The sequence below is a fragment of the Oncorhynchus mykiss genome, chromosome 19 (assembly GCF_057628025.1).
Source record: "Oncorhynchus mykiss isolate SJ-2025 chromosome 19, ASM5762802v1, whole genome shotgun sequence".
Taxonomy (NCBI): domain Eukaryota; kingdom Metazoa; phylum Chordata; class Actinopteri; order Salmoniformes; family Salmonidae; genus Oncorhynchus; species Oncorhynchus mykiss.
In genome coordinates, this window is record NC_143040.1 from 2,338,276 (window position 1) to 2,358,928 (window position 20,653).

The window sequence follows — 20,653 nt, forward strand, 5'->3', positions numbered from 1 at the left end:
TGAACACACACATTGGTTTATAGAACAGCACATGAATAAAACACAGACATTTGTTAAAATAATAGCACAAACATAAACATTTCCATTACAATAATTTAAGTGTCTGTGTCCACAGACTAGGAGACAGGCCTCAGCATCTTCAGATTAGGTGAAGAAGTGTCTTTGTCCACAGACTAGGAGACAGGCCTCAGCATCTTCAGATTAGGTGAAGAAGTGTCTTTGTCCACAGACTAGGAGACAGGCCTCAGCATCTTCAGATTAGGTGGAGAAGTGTCTTTGTCCACAGACTAGGAGACAGGCCTCAGCATCTTCAGATTAGGTGGAGAAGTGTCTTTGTCCACAGACTAGGAGACAGGCCTCAGCATCTTCAGATTAGGTGGAGAAGTGTCTTTGTCCACAGACTAGGAGACAGGCCTCAGCATCTTCAGATTAGGTGAAGAAGTGTCTTTGTCCACAGACTAGGAGACAGGCCTCAGCATCTTCAGATTAGGTGAAGAAGTGTCTTTGTCCACAGACTAGGAGACAGGCCTCAGTATCTTCAGATTAGGTGAAGAGGTGTCTTTGTCCACAGACTAGGAGACAGGCCTCAGCATCTTCAGATTAGGTGGAGAAGTGTCTTTGTCCACAGACTAGGAGACAGGCCTTAACATCTTCGGATTAGGTGAAGAAGTGTCTTTTGTCCACAGACTAGGAGACAGGCCTCAGTATCTTCAGATTAGGTGAAGAAGTGTCTTTGTCCACAGACTAGGAGACAGGCCTTAACATCTTCAGATTAGGTGAAGAAGTGTCTTTGTCCATAAACTAGGAGACAGGCCTTAACATCTTCAGATTAGGTGGAGAAGTGTCTTTGTCCACAGACTAGGAGACATGCCTCAGCATCTTTAGATTAGGTGCTACAAAACAGAGGATGGAGAAGGGAAGAGAGAGATCAGAAATTATGGAGAAGAATGAGGAGTGAGATACACCTGAGATAATGATGTGATGATGGTCCTATGATACACCTGAGATAATGATGTGATGATGGTCCTATGATACACCTGAGATAATGATGTGATGATGGTCCTATGATACACCTGAGATAATGATGTGATGATGGTCCTATGATACACCTGAGATAATGATTTGATGATGGTCCTATGATACACCTGAGATAATGATGTGATGATGGTCCTATGATACACCTGAGATAATGATTTGATGATGGTCCTATGATACACCTGAGATAATGATGTGATGATGGTCCTATGATACACCTGAGATAATGATGTGATGATGGTCCTATGATACACCTGAGATAATGATTTGATGATGGTCCTATGATACACCTGAGATAATGATGTGATGATGGTCCTATGATACTCCTGAGATGATGATTTGATGATGGTCCTATGATAGAAGTCCTAAGACACATTTATTACAGGCAGCAACACAAAAACATGCTTCCATTCTGAAAAGTACTTTCTCTTTGATCTGGGTAGCTATGTTGTTATTTGACCTATATTTAATCATTCCACATATTCAAGGGAGGGAGAAAAGAAACCGGTCTTACCTAGATTCACTCAAGAACTTAACAAGATGGTGTTCATGTTCACTGAGAGCTTTGAGACAAGCTCCCATCACTTCTGGTCCTTTAGGGAGGACTGCATTCAGTAGTTCTCTCATTCGCTCCTGTTCAGTTGTTTCAGCTTTTATTCTGGAGTACTCTTCATCACCAATCATGCTCTTTGACGACAGATCATCTGCTATTGGCATTGGGTTTTTGACTCCCTGAATGAGTTCAGCCCTGTGTTTCTGAAGAAACTCCTCAGCAGGAATCCCAAGGAGTGTTAATGCTGAAGGGGAGGTCAATTAAATTAATATGGTTTTAGGGTTAACAGCAGCTGTTTCTACATCTTGCAGTCTCTCCAGTTACCATTCCTCTGATAGTCATTTCTTGAATAGAGCTGACTCCAGGGTTGTAGGCAATTCCAATTGAAGTCAGTCAAAAAATAAAAATGAAATTCCTATTGGGTTTATTGAGAAGTCACTGACAGTAAAAAGTAGATGCCCTTTTCCAGTTATTGAATTGGAATTTCAGTTCACTTCCTGAATTGACTGATTTATTTGGAATTGACACCTACCCTGGCTGACACGATTGTCTATTCTACATAACATACAGAGCCTGGCAAAAGTGTTCATACCCCTTGGATTTCTCTATTGTGTTACATAGTGGGATTCAGATGGATTTAATTGTAATGTTTTGTCAACAGTCTACTGAAAATACTCCGTAATGTCAAATTGGACCTGTCCCCCATACATACAACAGCTGGAAGGTCCCTCAGTCAAGTATCGCATTTCAAGCACAGATTCAACTTTCTACAAAGACAAGGCCTCATTTACAGTAACTTTGTAAGTATTTATATCATTACACCTTCATCACCCACTGAACACGACTCATGAAGACCTTCATCACCCCACTGAACACGACTCATGAAGACCTTCATCACCCCACTGAACACGACTCATGAAGACCTTCATCACCCCACTGCACCCGACTCATGAAGACCTTCATCACCCCACTGAACACGACTCATGAAGACCTTCATCACCCCACTGAACACGACTCATGAAGACCTTCATCACCCCACTGAACACGACTCATGAAGACCTTCATCACCTCACTGAACACAACTCATGAAGACTTTCATCACCCCACTGAACACGACTCATGAAGACCTTCATCACCCCACTGAACACGACTCATGAAGACCTTCATCACCCCACTGAACATGACTCATGAAGACCTTCATCACCCCACTGAACACGACTCATGAAGACCTTCATCACCCCACTGAACACGACTCATGAAGACCTTCATCACCCCACTGAACACGACTCATGAAGACCTTCATCACCCCACTGAACACGACTCATGAAGACCTTCATCACCCCACTGAACACGACTCATGAAGACTTTCATCAGTGTCCTTCATCCCAACTTGAAGAGATGTTAGCTCTATAACCCATTTTATAAAACTCGTCCACAAAGACAAACCTACATGGTGGATGAGAGTCGTTGCTGTACACATCTGAAAGACAAACAAGATAAAATATCATAAAACATTTTAATAGCATCTGTTAGAAAAGGACATTGATGATTGACATACTGTTCATGTATAGTATTTCTTACCCTTTGATAACACTGATTTCCATACTGTCCTCTCATCATCCCCGATTAACTCCATCTCAATGTCCACCCCTGTGTTTCCCATTATCATCTGGCAACAGCTTGGTGTGGTGTCTGCAGGTAACAGCTGAATCTTCTGTAGGAGGCCATATGGTGCAACGATTGAGACAACAGACAGAGAGAGAAAGAAATAGTGAAATAGAATGATATTCCAGTTATTCATATACAATATGACAGATTCATGTCCTCAGCCTGATAAAACTACACCTCTGGATTGATGGAAGTGGAGCGGGGATTCTTGAACGCAAACCAACTGTTCAGCTTTAAGGACCCGTTTGGACTTGACAGGACCAATTCTGAAAATCCTTTGGACACCTGACTTTTCTCCCGTTCCTGAACAGCCTACAAAATGAGCAATGTAGTAGTCAGTCAGAACAATGTAGTCTCGCAATTCACACAACATGCAGCTCACTGAGCAATCCATTTTTTGTCAACAACAACAAATGTGTTTGCTTTTGTTTTACTATCCCTATTTTACCAGGATATTATTTTAAAGGTGTACCAGGTACGTTGACTGAGAGGAGATTCTCTTTTACAGCAACGACCTGGAGAAGAGTTACAGGGGAGAGGAGAGGGGGAAAATGAGCCAATTGGAAGCTGGGGATGATTAGGTAGCCATGATGGTATGAGGGCCAGATTGGGAATTTAGTCAGGACACCGGGATTAACATCCTCACTCTTACGATAAGTGCCATTGGATCTTTAGTGACCATTGAGAGTCAGGACACCGGGGTTAACATCCTCACTCTTACGATAAGTGCCATGGGATCTTCAGTGACCATGGAGAGGCCACCCGTTTAACATGCCATCTGAAAGACAGCGCCCTACGCAGGGCAATGTCCCCTTCACTGCCCCGGGCATTGGGTTCTCCTTCGACCAGAGGGAAGAGTGCCGTCTACTGGCTCTTCAAATGAACGAGACAGAAATAGATTTCTCACAGAGCTGCACGTTGTCTTTGTAATCTAGAGATTTTCAACAAACTATCAGCTTTCCTTCAGTAGGTTTCAACATCCTGTTGTCACTTCAGTGATAGTGGCTCACCTCTTTCTGACTGGAGTTTCTGAGGAGCAGGTACAGCCTTGAAATGACTGTTGACTTTTTTACTGCCATATAGAGGACCACGTCACAGTGGACATCTAAGTTCCAAGACAGTAATCTCAGTATCAGAGCGATAGGTGAGAACTTGGGATGGAGAATCTTAACATGGAATCTGGTGACCTCATGCACTTCCTCTAAAGACACTCCATGTTCCTCTACATGAAGAATCTTCATCTCATTCCTCAGGGAAGGGTTGGTCCCTGAACAACACAGTACAAAGGAGACAGAAAGACAAATATTGAATTATTCATTATTCTAAAAAAACACAAAGAATATGCAGTACCAGATCACAGTAAACTCAAACTCCCAGAATAATGAATTCATTATTTCAGGAAGTGAAACTCAGTTACATGGAAATGTCTTTCCTGAATACTATTTCCATATGGTTTTACCTAAACAGACAAAGTGTGGCAGATGAACTTCCTCCAGTTCACCTAACTCCATAGTGATGTCCAGCAATGGACCACCTTGTGTGTACTGCATGTCTTTCAGAAGTTGACTGTAGGGTTCCCAGTTCCTGAAGTGATACTTCAGAATGACATCTCTCTCACACAGCCAGCGGAGCCCAGACACTGTGCACTCATAACTCCCTTTGGGTGTCCTGTGTCTGAGGACAACAACAAGATATGGTAGAGAGGGTCAATGGTCAAATGGAGAGGTTGGATTAGAAGACTATTCCCAAAGATAATGGGGAAATACACTAGCAAGTGGAATGAAATGTTAAAAGTAGTTATTTTACCTGAACATTGTCACTCCCTGGACAGTGGAAGTCAAGGGTTCAATCTGAAGCCAGTGTGTGGAGTCCTGAACAAGGACAAGCATGTCAGTAATACATATGGGGCCTGTTTCCTGGACACAGATAGAGTCTAGTGCTGGACTAAAAAGCATGCTCAATGGAAGTTTCAATAGAAAGTTCTATAAGGTCCAGGACTAGACTTAATCTGTGTCTGGGAAACTGGCCCATTAACCAAAGTAACTCATCTAATGTATTTATTCAATGTTACATGGAATGCTGGTGAATTATCAATTAAACTGTCTAATGACAAAATATGACAACAGCTAAAGTCCTGCATGCCTACAAGCAGAACACAGGACTGTCTATATCCCAGCATGAATGGTTGGTCAGTACACACCTGGCTTTGAGACTGTGTTTATATTACTAAAGCAGAACACAGGACTGTCTATATCCCAGTATGAATGGTTGGTCAGTACACACCTGGCTTTGAGACTGTGTTTATATTACTAAAGCAGAACACAGGACTGTCTATATCCCAGTATGAATGGTTGGTCAGTACACACCTGGCTTTGAGACTGTGTTTATATTACTAAAGCAGAACACAGGACTGTCTATATCCCAGTATGAATGGTTGGTCAGTACACACCTGGCTTTGAGACTGTGTTTATATTACTAAAGCAGAACACAGGACTGTCTATATCCCAGTATGAATGGTTGGTCAGTACACACCTGGCTTTGAGACTGTGTTTATATTACTAAAGCAGAACACAGGACTGTCTATATCCCAGTATGAATGGTTGGTCAGTACACATCTGGCTTTGAGACTGTGTTTATATTACTAAAGCAGAACACAGGACTGTCTATATCCCAGTATGAATGGTTGGTCAGTACACACCTGGCTTTGAGACTGTGTTTATATTACTAAAGCAGAACACAGGACTGTCTATATCCCAGTATGAATGGTTGGTCAGTACACACCTGGCTTTGAGACTGTGTTTATATTACTAAAGCAGAACACAGGACTGTCTATATCCCAGTATGAATGGTTGGTCAGTACACACCTGGCTTTGAGACTGTGTTTATATTACTAAAGCAGAACCCAGGACTGTCTATATCCCAGTATGAATGGTTGGTCAGTACACACCTGGCTTTGAGACTGTGTTTATATTACTAAAGCAGAACCCAGGACTGTCTATATCCCAGTATGAATGGTTGGTCAGTACACACCTGGCTTTGAGACTGTGTTTATATTACTAAAGCAGAACACAGGACTGTCTATTTCCCAGTATGAATGGTTGGTCAGTACACACCTGGCTTTGAGTCTGTGCCTGACTCCTGCAGGTATGTAAAAGTAAGAATTGACATTATTACTTACCTCAACATGGTCACAAGTCTTACAGGTCTGAGGAATCCCTGAAGGCAAAAGTAGTTATTTAAAATGGACAATCTCATGTAATAATGAATTAATAATCATTAAATAGAATTGTAATAAAAATGAATATAAGTGAGCAACAGTTTCAGAATGTACACTCATTAGCATACCATAATCTGACATAAGTGTTATATTAATTAATGTTTGTGGAAGCAGGAAACAACATCGTTCTGGTCCATGTTTTGTAGATGTTGGGGGCCTGATTTCTGATAGATTCTAGGATGAGAGCTTAAAGGTAGAGTCAGCTAAATGATGATGTACGAGCAGCACCACAGATATTGTGATGAGCAAGATGCTGACCCACTATGCTGTTACCTTTGTGCATCTACGTCATATCGCTGACTCTACCTTTAATTTTGTTTTGACCAAATAGATCATGATTTTGTTAATTGCCTGGGAATCAACTGCAATGAACGCTTTAAAAATATTTTGAGTCATAAACAATTATCAGATAACACTCACATTTCTCAGGTCCAAACTTGATCCAACACTCTTCACCATGGTCTCTGGTGTTCTCAGGTCCAGGCTTGGTCCAACACTCTTCACCATGGTCTCTGGTGTCCCCAGGTCCAGACTTGATACAACTCTCTCCACCATGGTCTCTGGTGTCCTCAGGTCCAGACTTGATACAACACTCTCCACCATGGTCTCTGGTGTCCTCAGGTCCAGACTTGATACAACTCTCTAAGCCATGGTCTCTGGTGTCCTCAGGTCCAGGCTTGATCCAACACTCTCCACCATGGTCTCTGGTGTTCTCAGGTCCAGGCTTGATCCAACTCTCTCCACCATGGTCTCTGGTGTCCTCAGGTCTAGGCTTGATCCAACACTCTCCACCATGGTCTCTGGTGTTCTCAGGTCCAGGCTTGATCCAACTCTCTCCACCATGGTCTCTGGTGTCCTCAGGTCTAGGCTTGATACAACACTCTCCACCATGGTCACTGGTGTCCTCAGGTCCAGGCTTGATCCAACTCTCTCCACCATGGTCTCTGGTGTCCTCAGGTCCAGGCTTGATCCAACTCTCTCCACCATGGTCACTGGTGTCCTCAGGTCCAGGCTTGATCCAACTCTCTCCACCATGGTCTCTGGTGTCCTCAGGTCCAGGCTTGATACAACTCTCTCCACCGTGGTCTCTGGTGTTCTCAGGTTCAGGCTCGATACAACTCTCTCCACCATGGTCTCTGGTGTCCTCAGGTTCAGACTTGATCCAACTCTCTCCACCATGGTCTCTGGTGTCCTCAGGTCCAGACTTGATCCAACTCTCTCTACCATGGTCTCTGGTGTTGGTAAAGCAGAAGGATAGACTGTGATTAAACTAAATACAACTTATAAAGGCTGTATATAGCATACATACAGTCTTCATAAGCAGTACAAAGGGTGTATAAAGGGTGACAGATCAGGTCCCTATGTAGGGTGCATTGCCTAAATGTGACATAACCCACTATGTCACCTTCCATAAAGTCAATACTGATGGTGATATTTAACTAGGCACAGTCTACCTGTCTGTAGGTCCAACAGAACACATTAAAACACACCACTACTACTAATCTAACTGTCTGTAGGTCCAACAGAACACATTAAAACACACCTCTACTAATCTAACTGTCTGTAGGTCCAACAGAACCCAACACACCACTACTACTAATCTAACTGTCTGTAGGTCCAACAGAACACAACACACCACTACTACTAATCTAACTGTCTGTAGGTCCAACAGAACACATTAAAACACACCTCTACTACTAATCTAACTGTCTGTAGGTCCAACAGAACCCAACACACCACTACTACTAATCTAACTGTCTGTAGGTCCAACAGAACCCAACACACCACTACTACTAATCTAACTGTCTGTAGGTCCAACAGAACACATTAAAACACACCACTACTACTAATCTAACTGTCTGTAGGTCCAACAGAACCCAACACACCACTACTACTAATCTAACTGTCTGCAGGTCCAACAGAACACATTAAAACACACCACTACTACTAATCTAACTGTCTGTAGGTCCAACAGAACCCATTAAAACACACCACTACTACTAATCTAACTGTCTGTAGGTCCAACAGAACACAACACACCACTACTACTAATCTAACTGTCTGTAGGTCCAACAGAACACATTAATACACACCACTACTACTAATATAATTGTAGAAATGATTCCAGAGGAAACAAATTATAAATCATCGCTATGACTCACCTCTGAATGTGTTGGTCATCTATCGGACACAGGGTCACTGAGGAGGAGTACATTATAAACCCAGGATAGAGGGGTTCAGTGAATGTGGTGTGTTCTGTGTAGAAGTGTGTCACTGTACCAGAGGAGGACACACTATAGAAGGACAAAGTACCAGCTGGCCAGTCCAGATACACTCCAACTCTCTTAGAAACAGGACAAGTATCTGGTCGACTGTATCTGATGACTCCATTATGGTAAAAGTTATAAGCACTATCATAGCAGACTAAACACCAGGACTCCTTATTGTGTCCAATCCTACGGTCAATCTTCCCTCCCTTCCTCTTCATTCCTTTGTACACCACACCAATGAAAGCCCCGTCACCATCCCTCTCCACCTCCCAGTAATAACGACCTCCAGATAAGCCTTCTCTGCAGAGAACTTGGGGATGAAAGTCAAATCTTTCTGGATGGTCTTCATAATGCTGGTCCTCCACCACCCGTTTCAACTTCCTGTTCCCCTCAGACAGTCTCAGGTTTGGGTGTGCTGTATTTGGGTCCAGGGTGAGATGACAGGCATCTGTAGACAAAAGGAGAGTTTAATCAAACCACATCTTCATATAAAATGTTGTTTTGTAGGTACAGAACAAGTATTGATTGGTTACTATGTTACTATAGTTCTGAGTATTCAGTTAATTAGGATTGAAGAGACTTACATTTCCTCGGCCCTGATTTCAGCCTGCACTCTCCACCATGATCCACACTGTAGGAGAAACAGGTTATTGACTGACAAAGACCTAATAAAGCAGTCAACATTTAAACCATATTGTTGTGTTCTGGTGCACTATCCCAGTTCATTACTATCCTACCTACTGCATACAGAACAGAGTACAAATCAATACTAGAGACATACAGGTATTATATCCTACCTACTGCATACAGAACGGAGTACAGTTCATTACTAGAGATATACAGGTATTATATCCTACCTACTGCATACAGAACGGAGTACAATTCATGACTAGAGACATACAGGTATTCTATCCTACCTACTGCATACAGAACGGAGTACAATTCATTACTAGAGACATACAGGTATTATATCCTACATACTGCATACAGAACAGAGTACAATTCCAACAGGATATCAGAGATGCAGAAGAAGAGTATTCATGTGGTGATGATGTATGCTGTGTTGGATTGCTCAGCCTGCTGAGTAAACTTCCCCTTAATTCTACCATCATGTCCTCATGTTACTGACCCTACTACACTACATATGACACAACCACTTCTCACACTATTAGGACATCTATTCTGACTTACTTCAGCTTCATCAGTTTATATGTGGGATCCCTCAGAGCAGCTGAAAGCAGTCCCCCTGCAGAGTCTCCTGGGTGATTGTAGCTCAGGTCCAGCTCTTTCAGGTGGGAGGGGTTTGACCTCAGAGCTGAAGACAGAGCAGCACAGCCCTCCTCTGTGACCAGACAGCCAGACAGCCTACAAAGAGACACACAACAGCTGTCTAGGTTGGTGTACGGGTGTCAATCATCTTGTAGGACACCAATTCATTTGTACACGACACAAATATTGTGATGAAACATCAGATTTTGAGAGTTTTTGTTTTACTCAGCTCAGTACCGACCTGAATGTAACAGCTGTACTTACCCCAGTGTGTGTAGTTTACAGTCTGGATCCTCCAGTCCAGCAGACAGCAGTGTAACTCAGCTCAGTACCAACCTGACTGAAACAGCTGTACTTACCCCAGTGTGTGTAGTTTACAGTCTGGATCCTCCAGTCCAGCAGACAGCAGTGTAACTCAGCTCAGTACAGACCTGACTGAAACAGCTATACTTACCCCAGTGTGTGTAGTTTACAGTCTGGATCCTCCAGTCCAGCAGACAGCAGTGTAACTCCTGAGTCCTGCAGGTCATTGTCTCTCAGCTCCAGTTGTTTCAGTTGTGAGCTGGGTGAACTCAGGACTGAGGCCAGATCTGGACAGCAACCCTCTGTCAGACCACACTGACCAAGACTAGAGGGCAGAAGAGCACATGATTAATACATGTTGAAAACATCCACATAATAACATATAATGAAGATATTTAACTCACACTAGTGTCTGTATGTTGCAGAGTGGACTGGTTAGTCCAACACAGACCAGCTCCACTCCTCTGTCTCCCAGGTCATTGTAGCTGAGGTCCAGTTCTCTCAGGGGGGAGTTTGGTGTCTGCAGAGCTGAGGTCAGAGTCTCACAGGATTTATATGTGAGGTAACAGTCAGCCAGTCTGGAGAGAGGAGATATGTTGATTCACTGTTAAATATGCAAAGATTTAACAATAATGAGATGCATTAAGACAATAACAGAAGGACATGATTTACCAATGTTAAAAAAATACTTTTTACCCTTTTAATTATTTTATATATATTTAGTATACGTTTTTACAAGATGAGTGATGAGAAGAGAATCGTCCAGCTCATTGGGTCTCTCTCTACACCCCCTATATGCCATGTCATGAAATATGCAGACAGTATGTTTACATTGTAATACTTCTGACAGACAACTTCTATCTCCGCCCATAACTTTAGGAATTATAGCATTCCCAGAAAGCATGAATTATTGACTCATTGTTAGTTTTACACTTAAGACATGGCTCTGTCGTTGTGCTGTAGAATTTGTTAATTTTGTCTTGTGTAACAAATTCTATACATTACTTTATACTGGATTAACCATACATTTTTGCTGACTTTAATTTCATTAGTTATGTTCCAACATTCCCTCCATCTTGTGCCAATTTCAGTTATTTTTAAGTCTTGGTTCCAATAGTAAAACATTTTTTTTCTCTAAAAACACATACTAACTCACACAAGATATTTAACCTTAGTTTGATATATTTATCACGTTTGATGAATGTTTCAGCATATTTACCAAGATGTTAAAATAATGTTAAAAACCTAACACATACTAGCTACATACAAAATATATAAACACTATAAAAACAGTGGATACTGAAGATATTGAACTCACACTAGTGTCTGTATGTTGCAGAGGGGACTGGTTAGTCCAACACAGAGCAGCTCCACTCCTCTGTCTCCCAGGTCATTGTAGCTGAGGTCCAGTTCTCTTACGGGGGAGTTTGGTGTCTGCAGAGCTGAGGCCAGAGTCTCACAGGATTCATATGTGAGTTCACAGTCAACCAGTCTGGAGAGAGGAGATATGTTGATACACTGTTAAATATGCAAAGATTTAAGAATAATGTTATTCATTAAGACAATAACAGGAGGAAATTATTAAACAATGTTAAAAACATACACATACTTACTATATACAAAATATATAAAACACACAGTGGATACTGAAGATTACGGACATATTCAATCAATCCTTATCCCAGTCTGCTGTTCCCACATGCTTCAAGAGGGCCACCATTCTCCCTGTTCCCAAGAAAGCTAAGGTAACTGAGCTAAACGACTACCGCCCCGTAGCACTCACTTCCGTCATCATGAAGTGCTTTGAGAGACTAGTCAAGGACCATATCACCTCCACCCTACCTGACACCCTAGACCCACTCCAATTTGCTTACCGCCCAAATAGGTCCACAGACGATGCAATCTCAACCACACTGCACACTGCCCTAACCCATCTGGACAAGAGGAATACCTATGTGAGAATGCTGTTCATCAACTACAGCTCAGCATTTAACACCATAGTACCCTCCAAACTCGTCACCAAGCTCGAGACCCTGGTTCTCGACCCCACCCTGTGCAACTGGGTACTGGACTTCCTGACGGGCCGATCCCAGGTGGTGAGGGTAGGCAACAACATCTCCCCAATAACCTCACACTCAATGTCAACAAAACAAAGGAGATGATTGTGGACTCCAGGAAACAGCAGAGGCAGCACCCCCCTATCCACATCGATGGGACAGTATTGGAGAGGGTAGTAAGTTAAGTTCCTCTGCGTACACATCATGGACAAACTGAATTGGTCCACCCACACAGACAGCGTCGTGAAGAAGGCGTAGCAGCGCCTCTTCAACCTCAGGAGGCTGAAGAAATTTGGCTTTTCACCAAAAGCACTCACAAACTTCTACAGATGCACAATCAAGAGCATCCTGTCGGGCTGTATCACCGCCTGGTACGGCAACTGCTCCGCCCTCAACCGTAAGGCTCTCCAGAGGGTAGTGAGGTCTGCACAACGCATCACCGGGGGCAAACTACCGGCCCTCCAGGACACCTACACAACCCGATGTCACAGGAAGGCCATAAAGATCATCAAGGACAACAACCACCCGAGCCACTGCCTGTTCACCCCGCTATCATCCAGAAGGCGAGATCAGTACAGGTGCATCAAAGCAAGGACTGAGAGACTGAAAAACAGCTTCTATCTCAAGGCCATAAGACTGTTAAACAGCCACCACTAACATTGAGTGGCTGCTGCCAACACACTGACTCAACTCCAGCCACTTTAATAATGGGAATTGATGGAAATTGATGTAAAATATATATCACTAGCCACTTTAAAACAATGCTACTTAATATAATGCTTACATACCCTGCATTACTCATCTCATAAACTGTACTCGATACCATCTACTGCATCTTGCCTATGCCGTTCTGTACCATCACTCATTCATATATCTTTATGTACATATTCTTTATCCTTTTACACTTGTGTGTATAAGGTAGTAGTTGTGGAATTGTTAGGTTAGATTACTCATTGGTTATTACTGCATTGTCGGAACTAGAAGCACAAGCATTTCGCAACACTCGCATTAACATCTGCTAACCATGTGTTTGTGACAAATACATTTGATTTGATTTGAGATATTTAACTCACACTAGTGTCTGTATGTTGCAGAGTGGACTGGTTAGTCCAACACAGAGCAGCTCCACTCCTCTGTCTCCCAGGTCATTGTTGCTGAGGTTCAGTTCTCTCAAGGGGGAGTTTGGTGTCTGCAGAGCTGAGGTCAGAGTCTCACAGGATTCATGTGTGATTTTACAGTCAACCAGTCTGGAGAGAGGAGATATGCCGATTAGAGGTCGGCCGATTAATTAAGTTTTCATAATCGGTAATCAGCATTTTTGGATGCCGATTATGGCCGATTAAATTGCAATCCATGAGGAGACTGCGTGGCAGGCTGACCACCTGTTACTCCATGAGGAGACTGCGTGGCTGACCACCTGTTACACAAGTGCAGCATCAAAAGGACCTTGTTGCTGCAAGGAGCCAAGGTAAGTTGCTAACTAGCATTAAACTTACCTTATAAAAAACTATCTTCACATGATCACTAGTTAACTACACATGGTTGATGATATTACTAGGTTAGGCGTTGCATATAATCAATGCAGTGCCGTATAATTTATCATCGAATCACAGCCTACTTCGCCAAACGGCTGATGATTTAACAAAAGCGCATTGCCGAAAAAAGCACAATCGTTGCACAAATGTACCTAACCATAAACATCAATGCCATTCTTAATCAATACACAGAAGTATATATTTTTTTTAAACCTGCATATTTAGTTGAAAGAAATTCAAGTTAGCGGGACATATTAACTAGGGAAATTGAGTCATTTGATAGAGCAGTCTGACTGAGCGGTGGTAGGCAGCAGCAGACTCGTAAGCATTCATTCAAACAGCCCTTTACTCCGTTTCCCGGCAACTCTTCGCAATGCTTGACGCAGTTTATGACTTCACGCCTATCAACTCCTGAGATCAGGCTGGCGATACTAAAGTGCCTATCAGAACATCCAATAGTCAGAGGTATATGAAATACAAATGGTATAGAGAGAAATAGTCGCGGCGTCATAATTCCTTTGCGGCTGAACTCGAAAGGGGTTCCTTCATTATTTTACCGTTCGTGTCTTCCGTAGAGAATGTCTTGATCTACTTCAAATACGGTCTGTGTTTTGTGAAGGCTTGAAACGCCTCGGAGTTTTGATAGTCGTGTAAATCTCGCTAGGATAAGGTAACGTTTGTCAACATATTTTCAGAAATCCACTCTACAATTAAAAAAAAAATCTTCGTTAATATTTAGCCAATACTGATCAGAGTTACCTTGTCCTATGGATATCTACACAGTTATTAAATTGGCAAGGTGGTGTAAACCTACACGAAACACAGACCTGATTTGAAGTGAATCTAAACATATCCTATGGAATATATAAATGAAAGAACCGCTTTTCAGATTTTGCTGGAAGGTGTCATGGGATTTATGACTCACACTTTGGTAGTCAATACATACCATGTCCATTATTAAAATAGGATTTCCTGCATATACAAATTACAGTTGTTTTCAACATTCATCACAGGTAACTTCAACTCTAGTTTAATTATTCAAACAGTTGAGAGTATTTGTGTCTCCTAAGCAGACTCTTCAGTATCCCTGTCACTTCAGAGAGCTGTGTGTGTGTGTGTGTGTGTGTGTGTGTGTACGATTATATTAATTTTACAGATAGCAGAGAAAAGCAGAGCACCAGTGTGGGACAATGACATTGAATTGGCACCAGGGAAAGCAAGGTGTCTAATTTGTGATAAAAAATACAAAATTGTCCAATTAATCGGTTTCGGCTTTTTTTGGTCCTCCAATATTCGGTATCGGTGTAAAAATCATAATCGTTTGACCACTAATGTCGATACACTGTTAAATATGCAACGCTTTAAGAATAATGAGATACATTAAGACAATAACAAAAGGACACATGATTCACCAATGCTAAAAACATACTATCTCACTCAAGATATTCTCAACCTTAGTTTGATATATTTATCACATTGTATGTATGTTTCTGCATATTTACCAAGATATTCAAATAATGTTAAACATACACATACTAACTAACTACAAACTATATAAACACACAGTAGATACTGAAGATATTTTACTCACACTAGTGTCTGTATGTTGCATAGTGGACTGGTTAGTCCAACACAGAGCAGCTCCACTCCTCTGTCTCCCAGGTCATTGTAGCTGAGGTCCAGTTCTCTTACGGGGGAGTTTGGTGTCTGCAGAGCTGAGGTCAGAGTCTCACAGGATTTATATGTGAGCTTACAGTGATCCAGTCTGGAGAGAGGATATAGTCTGTTAGATATACAAATCCTTCATTATAATGAAACTGTATACACATCAACTCAATAACAGAACTTACAGTGCTCTCTTACAGGTTCTCACTACCGGCAGCAACCTCTGATAACCTTTCTCTGATGTGTTGTATGTCTTCAGGTCAAACGCCTCCAGCACCTCCTCTGACATCAGTAACAGGTAGGCCAGGGCTGAACATTGGTCAGGTTCTAGTCTTGTTTCTGAAAGAGTTCCTGAATGCAGGGAGGTCTGCATGTCTTCAACAAGAGAATTGGCACCAAGTTCATTCAGACAGTGGAACAAGTTGATGATCCTTTCTGGTGAGGATTCCTGGTTGATCTTGTCTGAAAGGTACCTGACTGTTCTCTTAACTGTTTCCTCATTGGTCTGTGTTGTACTTCCTGTCTGTGTCAGAAGGCCTCGTAACAGATTCTGATTGGACTCCAGTGAGAGACCCAGAAGGAAGCGGAGGAACAGGTCCAGGTGTCCATTCTCACTCTTCAAGGCCTGGTCCACTGCTCTCCTGTGTAAGTCAGACAACTGGATTGACCCCTTCTCTTCATCATCTTCAACATCCTTCTCCTCCTCATCTTCATCATCATGGGGGAAAACAATATCCTTCTTGGACAGACATGATTCTAAAGCATGCACTGCTGCTAGAAACTCCTGAATGCTCAGATGCACAAAGCTGTAGACCTTGTCTTGGTACAGCCCAGATTCTTCTTTAAAGATCTCTGTACACAATGCTGAGTACTCTGATGCCTCTGTGACATCAAGGCCACACTCTCTCAGGTCCTCCTCATAGAAGATCAGGTTGCCCTTTTGCAGCTGTTGGAAAGCCAGCTTTGACAGTTTCAGGATCATCTCTTTGTCTGACTGAGACAGTTCCTTTGGGTTTGTCTCTGTGGTTTTGTTGTACTTCCTGTTCTTCACAATGATTTGGATGAGCATGAAGTGTAAGTACATCTGGGTCAGAGTTTTGACGACTTCATCCTTCTCTGCCCCTTTCAGTATCATCTCAAGGACAGTGGCTGATATCCAACAGAAGACTGGCATGTGGCACATGATGTGGAGGCTCCTTGATGTCTTCATGTGTTTGATGATTTCATTGGCCAGATTCTGATCTGGGATCTTCTTCCTGAAGTACTCCTCCTTCTGTGGATCATTGAACCCTCTTACCTCTGTCACCTGGTCAGCACACTCAGGAGGGATCTGATTGGCTGCTGCAGGCCGTGTGGTTATCCAGAGGAGTGCAGAGGGAAGCAGATTCCCCTCGATGAGGTTTGTCAGCAGCACATCCACTGAGGTTGGCTTCGTGAGATCACAGCACTTCTCATTGTTTTTGAAGTCTAGAGGAAGTCGACACTCATCCAGACCATCAAAAATGAAAACAGTTTTGCTTTCACCATCTTCAATGCTGTCAATCTCTTTCAGCTCTGAGAAGTAGTGGGCAAGAAGTTGCATCAGACTGTATTGGTCCTTTTTCAGGTTCAGATCACGGAAAGGAAGAGGAAACATGAAATGAACGTCCTGATTTGCTTTTCCTTCTGCCCAGTCAAGGATGACCTTCTGCACAGAGACTGTTTTTCCAACACCAGCGATTCCTTTTGTCAGCACAGTTCTGATTGGTTTGTCTTGTCCAGGTAAAGGCTTGAAGATGTCGTTGCATTTGATTGGTGTCTCTTGTGTGGTTTGTTTCTTGGATGCCATCTCTATCTGTCTAACCTCATGTTCATTATTGAGCCCTCCACTTCCACCCTCTGTGATGTAGAGCTCTGTGTAGATGTCCTTGAACAGACTTTGGTTTCTATGGTGTCCAATTCCTTCAGATATGTGTTGATACTTGTGTTTCAGTTTAGCCTTAATGTCTTGTTGGACTGTCAGCAGAGTTTGACCTGTAGGAAAACAATGAGAGTTGGGACTCATAAGTTTGTGTGTGTTTTATAAGGGCCTTTGTACCGTTCTTTGTGATATTGTATGAAACACAGTCTTACTTCTTCTGTCCAGAAGGTTGTGTGTGATCTTTAATACATCCTCACTGTCCAAACTCTCCACTTCCTTATTGTCATCTGGTAATGGTTCCTGGCTGAAAGCAGGTGGCTGATCACTCTTCATTGATACCAGGCTGGTTGTAGGGGACTCTGCTCTGGGCTTCTGGACACTGAACAAAACAGGGAGACAGATCACCTCATCAATATCACATTAATACCTCATCTACTTCATTTTAACAACTGTATAATGGAACTTCTAGAAGTCCTGATATTTATTTTAAAGCTACAGTCTGCAATTGGTAAATCCATGTTTGGCCATTTAAATGAATTATGTAGATCTACATTCCATGTCATTTGGGAACACTTTTCATTAGTTTTCATTAGTTAGATTTTTTTAATAGCAATGTATATTTTGCAATTCATCTCTTACTTCTTTGAACTGGTGTCTTGACTCATTTTAGAGGCAGTGGTCCCCCCCTCTCTCTCCCCAGAGAGACTCATTTTAGAGGCAGTGGTCCCCTCCTCTCTCTCCCCAGAGAGACTCATTTTAGAGGCAGCAGTGGTCTCCTCCTCTCTCTCCCCAGAGAGACTCATTTTGGAGGCAGTGGTCTCCTCCTCTCTCTCCCCAGAGAGACTCATTTTGGAGGCAGTGGTCCGCTCCTCTCTCTCCCCAGAGAGACTCATTTTGGAGGCAGTGGTCCGCTCCTCTCTCTCCCCAGAGAGACTCATTTTAGAGGCAGTGGTCCCCTCCCCTCTCTCCCCAGAGAGACTCATTTTAGAGGCCGTGGTCTCCTCCTCTCTCTCCCCAGAGAGACTCATATTAGATGTAAGTCAAAACTCACTCAGCTACAATAAGAAGAAACAGAACAGTCAATATTCTGAACATTGTTGAAGAACCATTAACAATGACAACACATTTACTATCTGTGGTCAAAGAGTTCAATCAGCGACTTCATATTGTATCCAACATACACAGTCCACTATGTTATTAAAGATACACAGTCCACTATGTTATTAAAGATACACAGTCCAATATGTTATTAAAGATACACAGTCCAATATGTTATTAAAGATACACAGTCCATTATGTTATTAAAGATACACAGTCCACTATGTTATTAAAGATACACAGTCCAATATGTTATTAAAGATACACAGTCCAATATGTTATTAAAGATACACAGACCAATATGTTATTAAAGATACACAGTCCACTATGTTATTAAAGATACACAGTCCACTATGTTATTAAAGATACACAGTCCAATATATTATTAAAGATACACAGTCCACTATGTTATTAAAGATACACAGTCCAATATGTTATTAAAGATACACAGTCCACTATGTTATTAAAGATACACAGTCCACTATGTTATTAAAGATACACAGTCCAATATGTTATTAAAGATACACAGTCCACTATGTTATTAAAGATACACAGTCCAATATGTTATTAAAGATACACAGTCCACTATGTTATTAAAGATACACAGTCCAATATGTTATTAAAGATACACAGTCCACTATGTTATTAAATATACACAGTCCAATATGTTATTAAAGATACACAGTCCAATATGTTATTAAAGATACAAAGACCAATATGTTATTAAAGATACACAGTCCACTATGTTATTAAAGATACACAGTCCACTATGTTATTAAAGATACACAGTCCAATATGTTATTAAAGATACACAGTCCACTATGTTATTAAAGATACACAGTCCACTATGTTATTAAAGATACACAGTCCACTATGTTATTAAAGATACACAGTCCAATATGTTATTAAAGATACACAGTCCACTATGTTATTAAAGATACACAGTCCACTATGTTATTAAAGATACACAGTCCAATATGTTATTAAAGATACACAGTCCACTATGTTATTAAAGATACACAGTCCACTATGTTATTAAAGATACACAGTCCACTATGTTATTAAAGATACACAGTCCACTATGTTATTAAAGATACACAGTCCACTATGTTATTAAAGATTCACAGTCCACTATGTTATTAAACATACACAGTCCAATATGTTATTCATTTGATTTGACTTGGATCCCCATTTGCTGATTCCAGAACAACAGCTAGTCTACCTGATTGGATCCCCTGACTCCATAACAACAGCTAGTCTACCTGATTGGATCCCCTGACTCCATAACAACAGCTAGTCTACCTGGTTGGATCCCCATTAGCTGACTCCATAACAACAGCCAATCGACCTGGTTGGATTCCCTGACTTCATAACAACAGCTAGTCTACCTGGTTGGATCCCCTGACTCCATAACAACAGCTAGTCTACCTGGTTGGATCCCCTGACTCCATAACAACAGCTAGTCTACCTGGTTGGATCCCCTGACTCCATAATAACAGCTAGTGTACCTGGTTGGATCCCCTGACTCCATAACAACAGCTAGTCTACCTGGTTGGATCCCCTGACTCCATAACAACGGCTAATCTACCTGGTTGGATCCCCTGACTCCATAACAACAGCTAGTCTACCTGGTTGGATCCCCTGACTCCATAACAACGGCTAGTCTACCTGGTTAGATCCCCTGACTCCATAACAACAGCTAGTTTACACTTCCGGCGCCGACAGAGATGGCCGCCTCGCTTCGCGTTCCTAGGAAACTATGCAGTTTTTTGTTTTTTTACGTGTTATTTCTTACATTGGTACCCCAGGTCATCTTAGGTTTCATTACATACAGTCGAGAAGAACTACTGCATATAAGATCAGCATCAACTCACCATCAGTACGACCAAGAATATGTTTTTCGCGACGCGGATCCTGTGTTCTGCCTTACAAACAACGGAGCGGATCCCATGCAGTGACCCAAAAAAACGAAAAAGAGGGAAACAAGGCGGTCTTCTGGTCAGACTCCGGAGACGTACACACC

At 42.0% G+C, this 20,653-nt stretch overlaps 2 protein-coding genes across 2 annotated transcripts; both read right to left on the reverse strand.

Annotated features, from left to right (window-relative positions):
- LOC118936856 (uncharacterized) lies at positions 1-10,855 on the reverse strand. Its single transcript, XM_090211794.1, has 16 exons — positions 10,827-10,855; positions 10,696-10,700; positions 10,337-10,391; positions 9,995-10,168; positions 9,388-9,434; positions 8,696-9,251; positions 6,954-7,765; positions 6,435-6,472; positions 5,063-5,127; positions 4,716-4,930; positions 4,267-4,523; positions 3,434-3,568; positions 3,170-3,302; positions 3,039-3,068; positions 1,550-1,832; positions 1-893 (listed from the first exon to the last, which is right to left on the reverse strand). The coding sequence occupies exons 1-16, from the start codon at positions 10,853-10,855 to the stop codon at positions 887-889; spliced, it is 2,841 nt and encodes a 946-aa protein (XP_090067920.1). The 3' UTR covers positions 1-886.
- Positions 10,856-15,813: 4,958 nt separating this feature from the next.
- LOC149974651 (protein NLRC3-like) lies at positions 15,814-18,589 on the reverse strand. The gene is made up of 3 exons (XM_090209784.1): positions 18,172-18,589; positions 17,745-17,911; positions 15,814-17,645 (listed from the first exon to the last, which is right to left on the reverse strand). The coding sequence occupies exons 1-3, from the start codon at positions 18,558-18,560 to the stop codon at positions 15,814-15,816; spliced, it is 2,388 nt and encodes a 795-aa protein (XP_090065910.1). The 5' UTR covers positions 18,561-18,589.
- Positions 18,590-20,653: the final 2,064 nt, after the last annotated feature.

Excerpts from the sequence above, each read along its gene's own strand:
- LOC118936856 (XM_090211794.1), bottom strand. The coding sequence starts at position 10,855 with ATGACCTGGGAGACAGAGGAGTGGAGCTG. Across the intron at positions 3,303-3,433 it reads CCACTTCCATCAATCCAGAG|AAGATTCAGCTGTTACCTGC; the intron begins GTGTAGTTTTAT and ends GGCCTCCTACAG. Across the intron at positions 3,069-3,169 it reads GAAATCAGTGTTATCAAAGG|ATGTGTACAGCAACGACTCT; the intron begins GTAAGAAATACT and ends TTTGTCTTTCAG.
- LOC149974651 (XM_090209784.1), bottom strand. The coding sequence starts at position 18,560 with ATGAGTCTCTCTGGGGAGAGAGAGGAGGAGACCACGGCCTCTAAAATG. Across the intron at positions 17,912-18,171 it reads CAAGACACCAGTTCAAAGAA|TGTCCAGAAGCCCAGAGCAG; the intron begins GTAAGAGATGAA and ends TGTTTTGTTCAG. Across the intron at positions 17,646-17,744 it reads CAACCTTCTGGACAGAAGAA|GTCAAACTCTGCTGACAGTC; the intron begins GTAAGACTGTGT and ends GTTTTCCTACAG.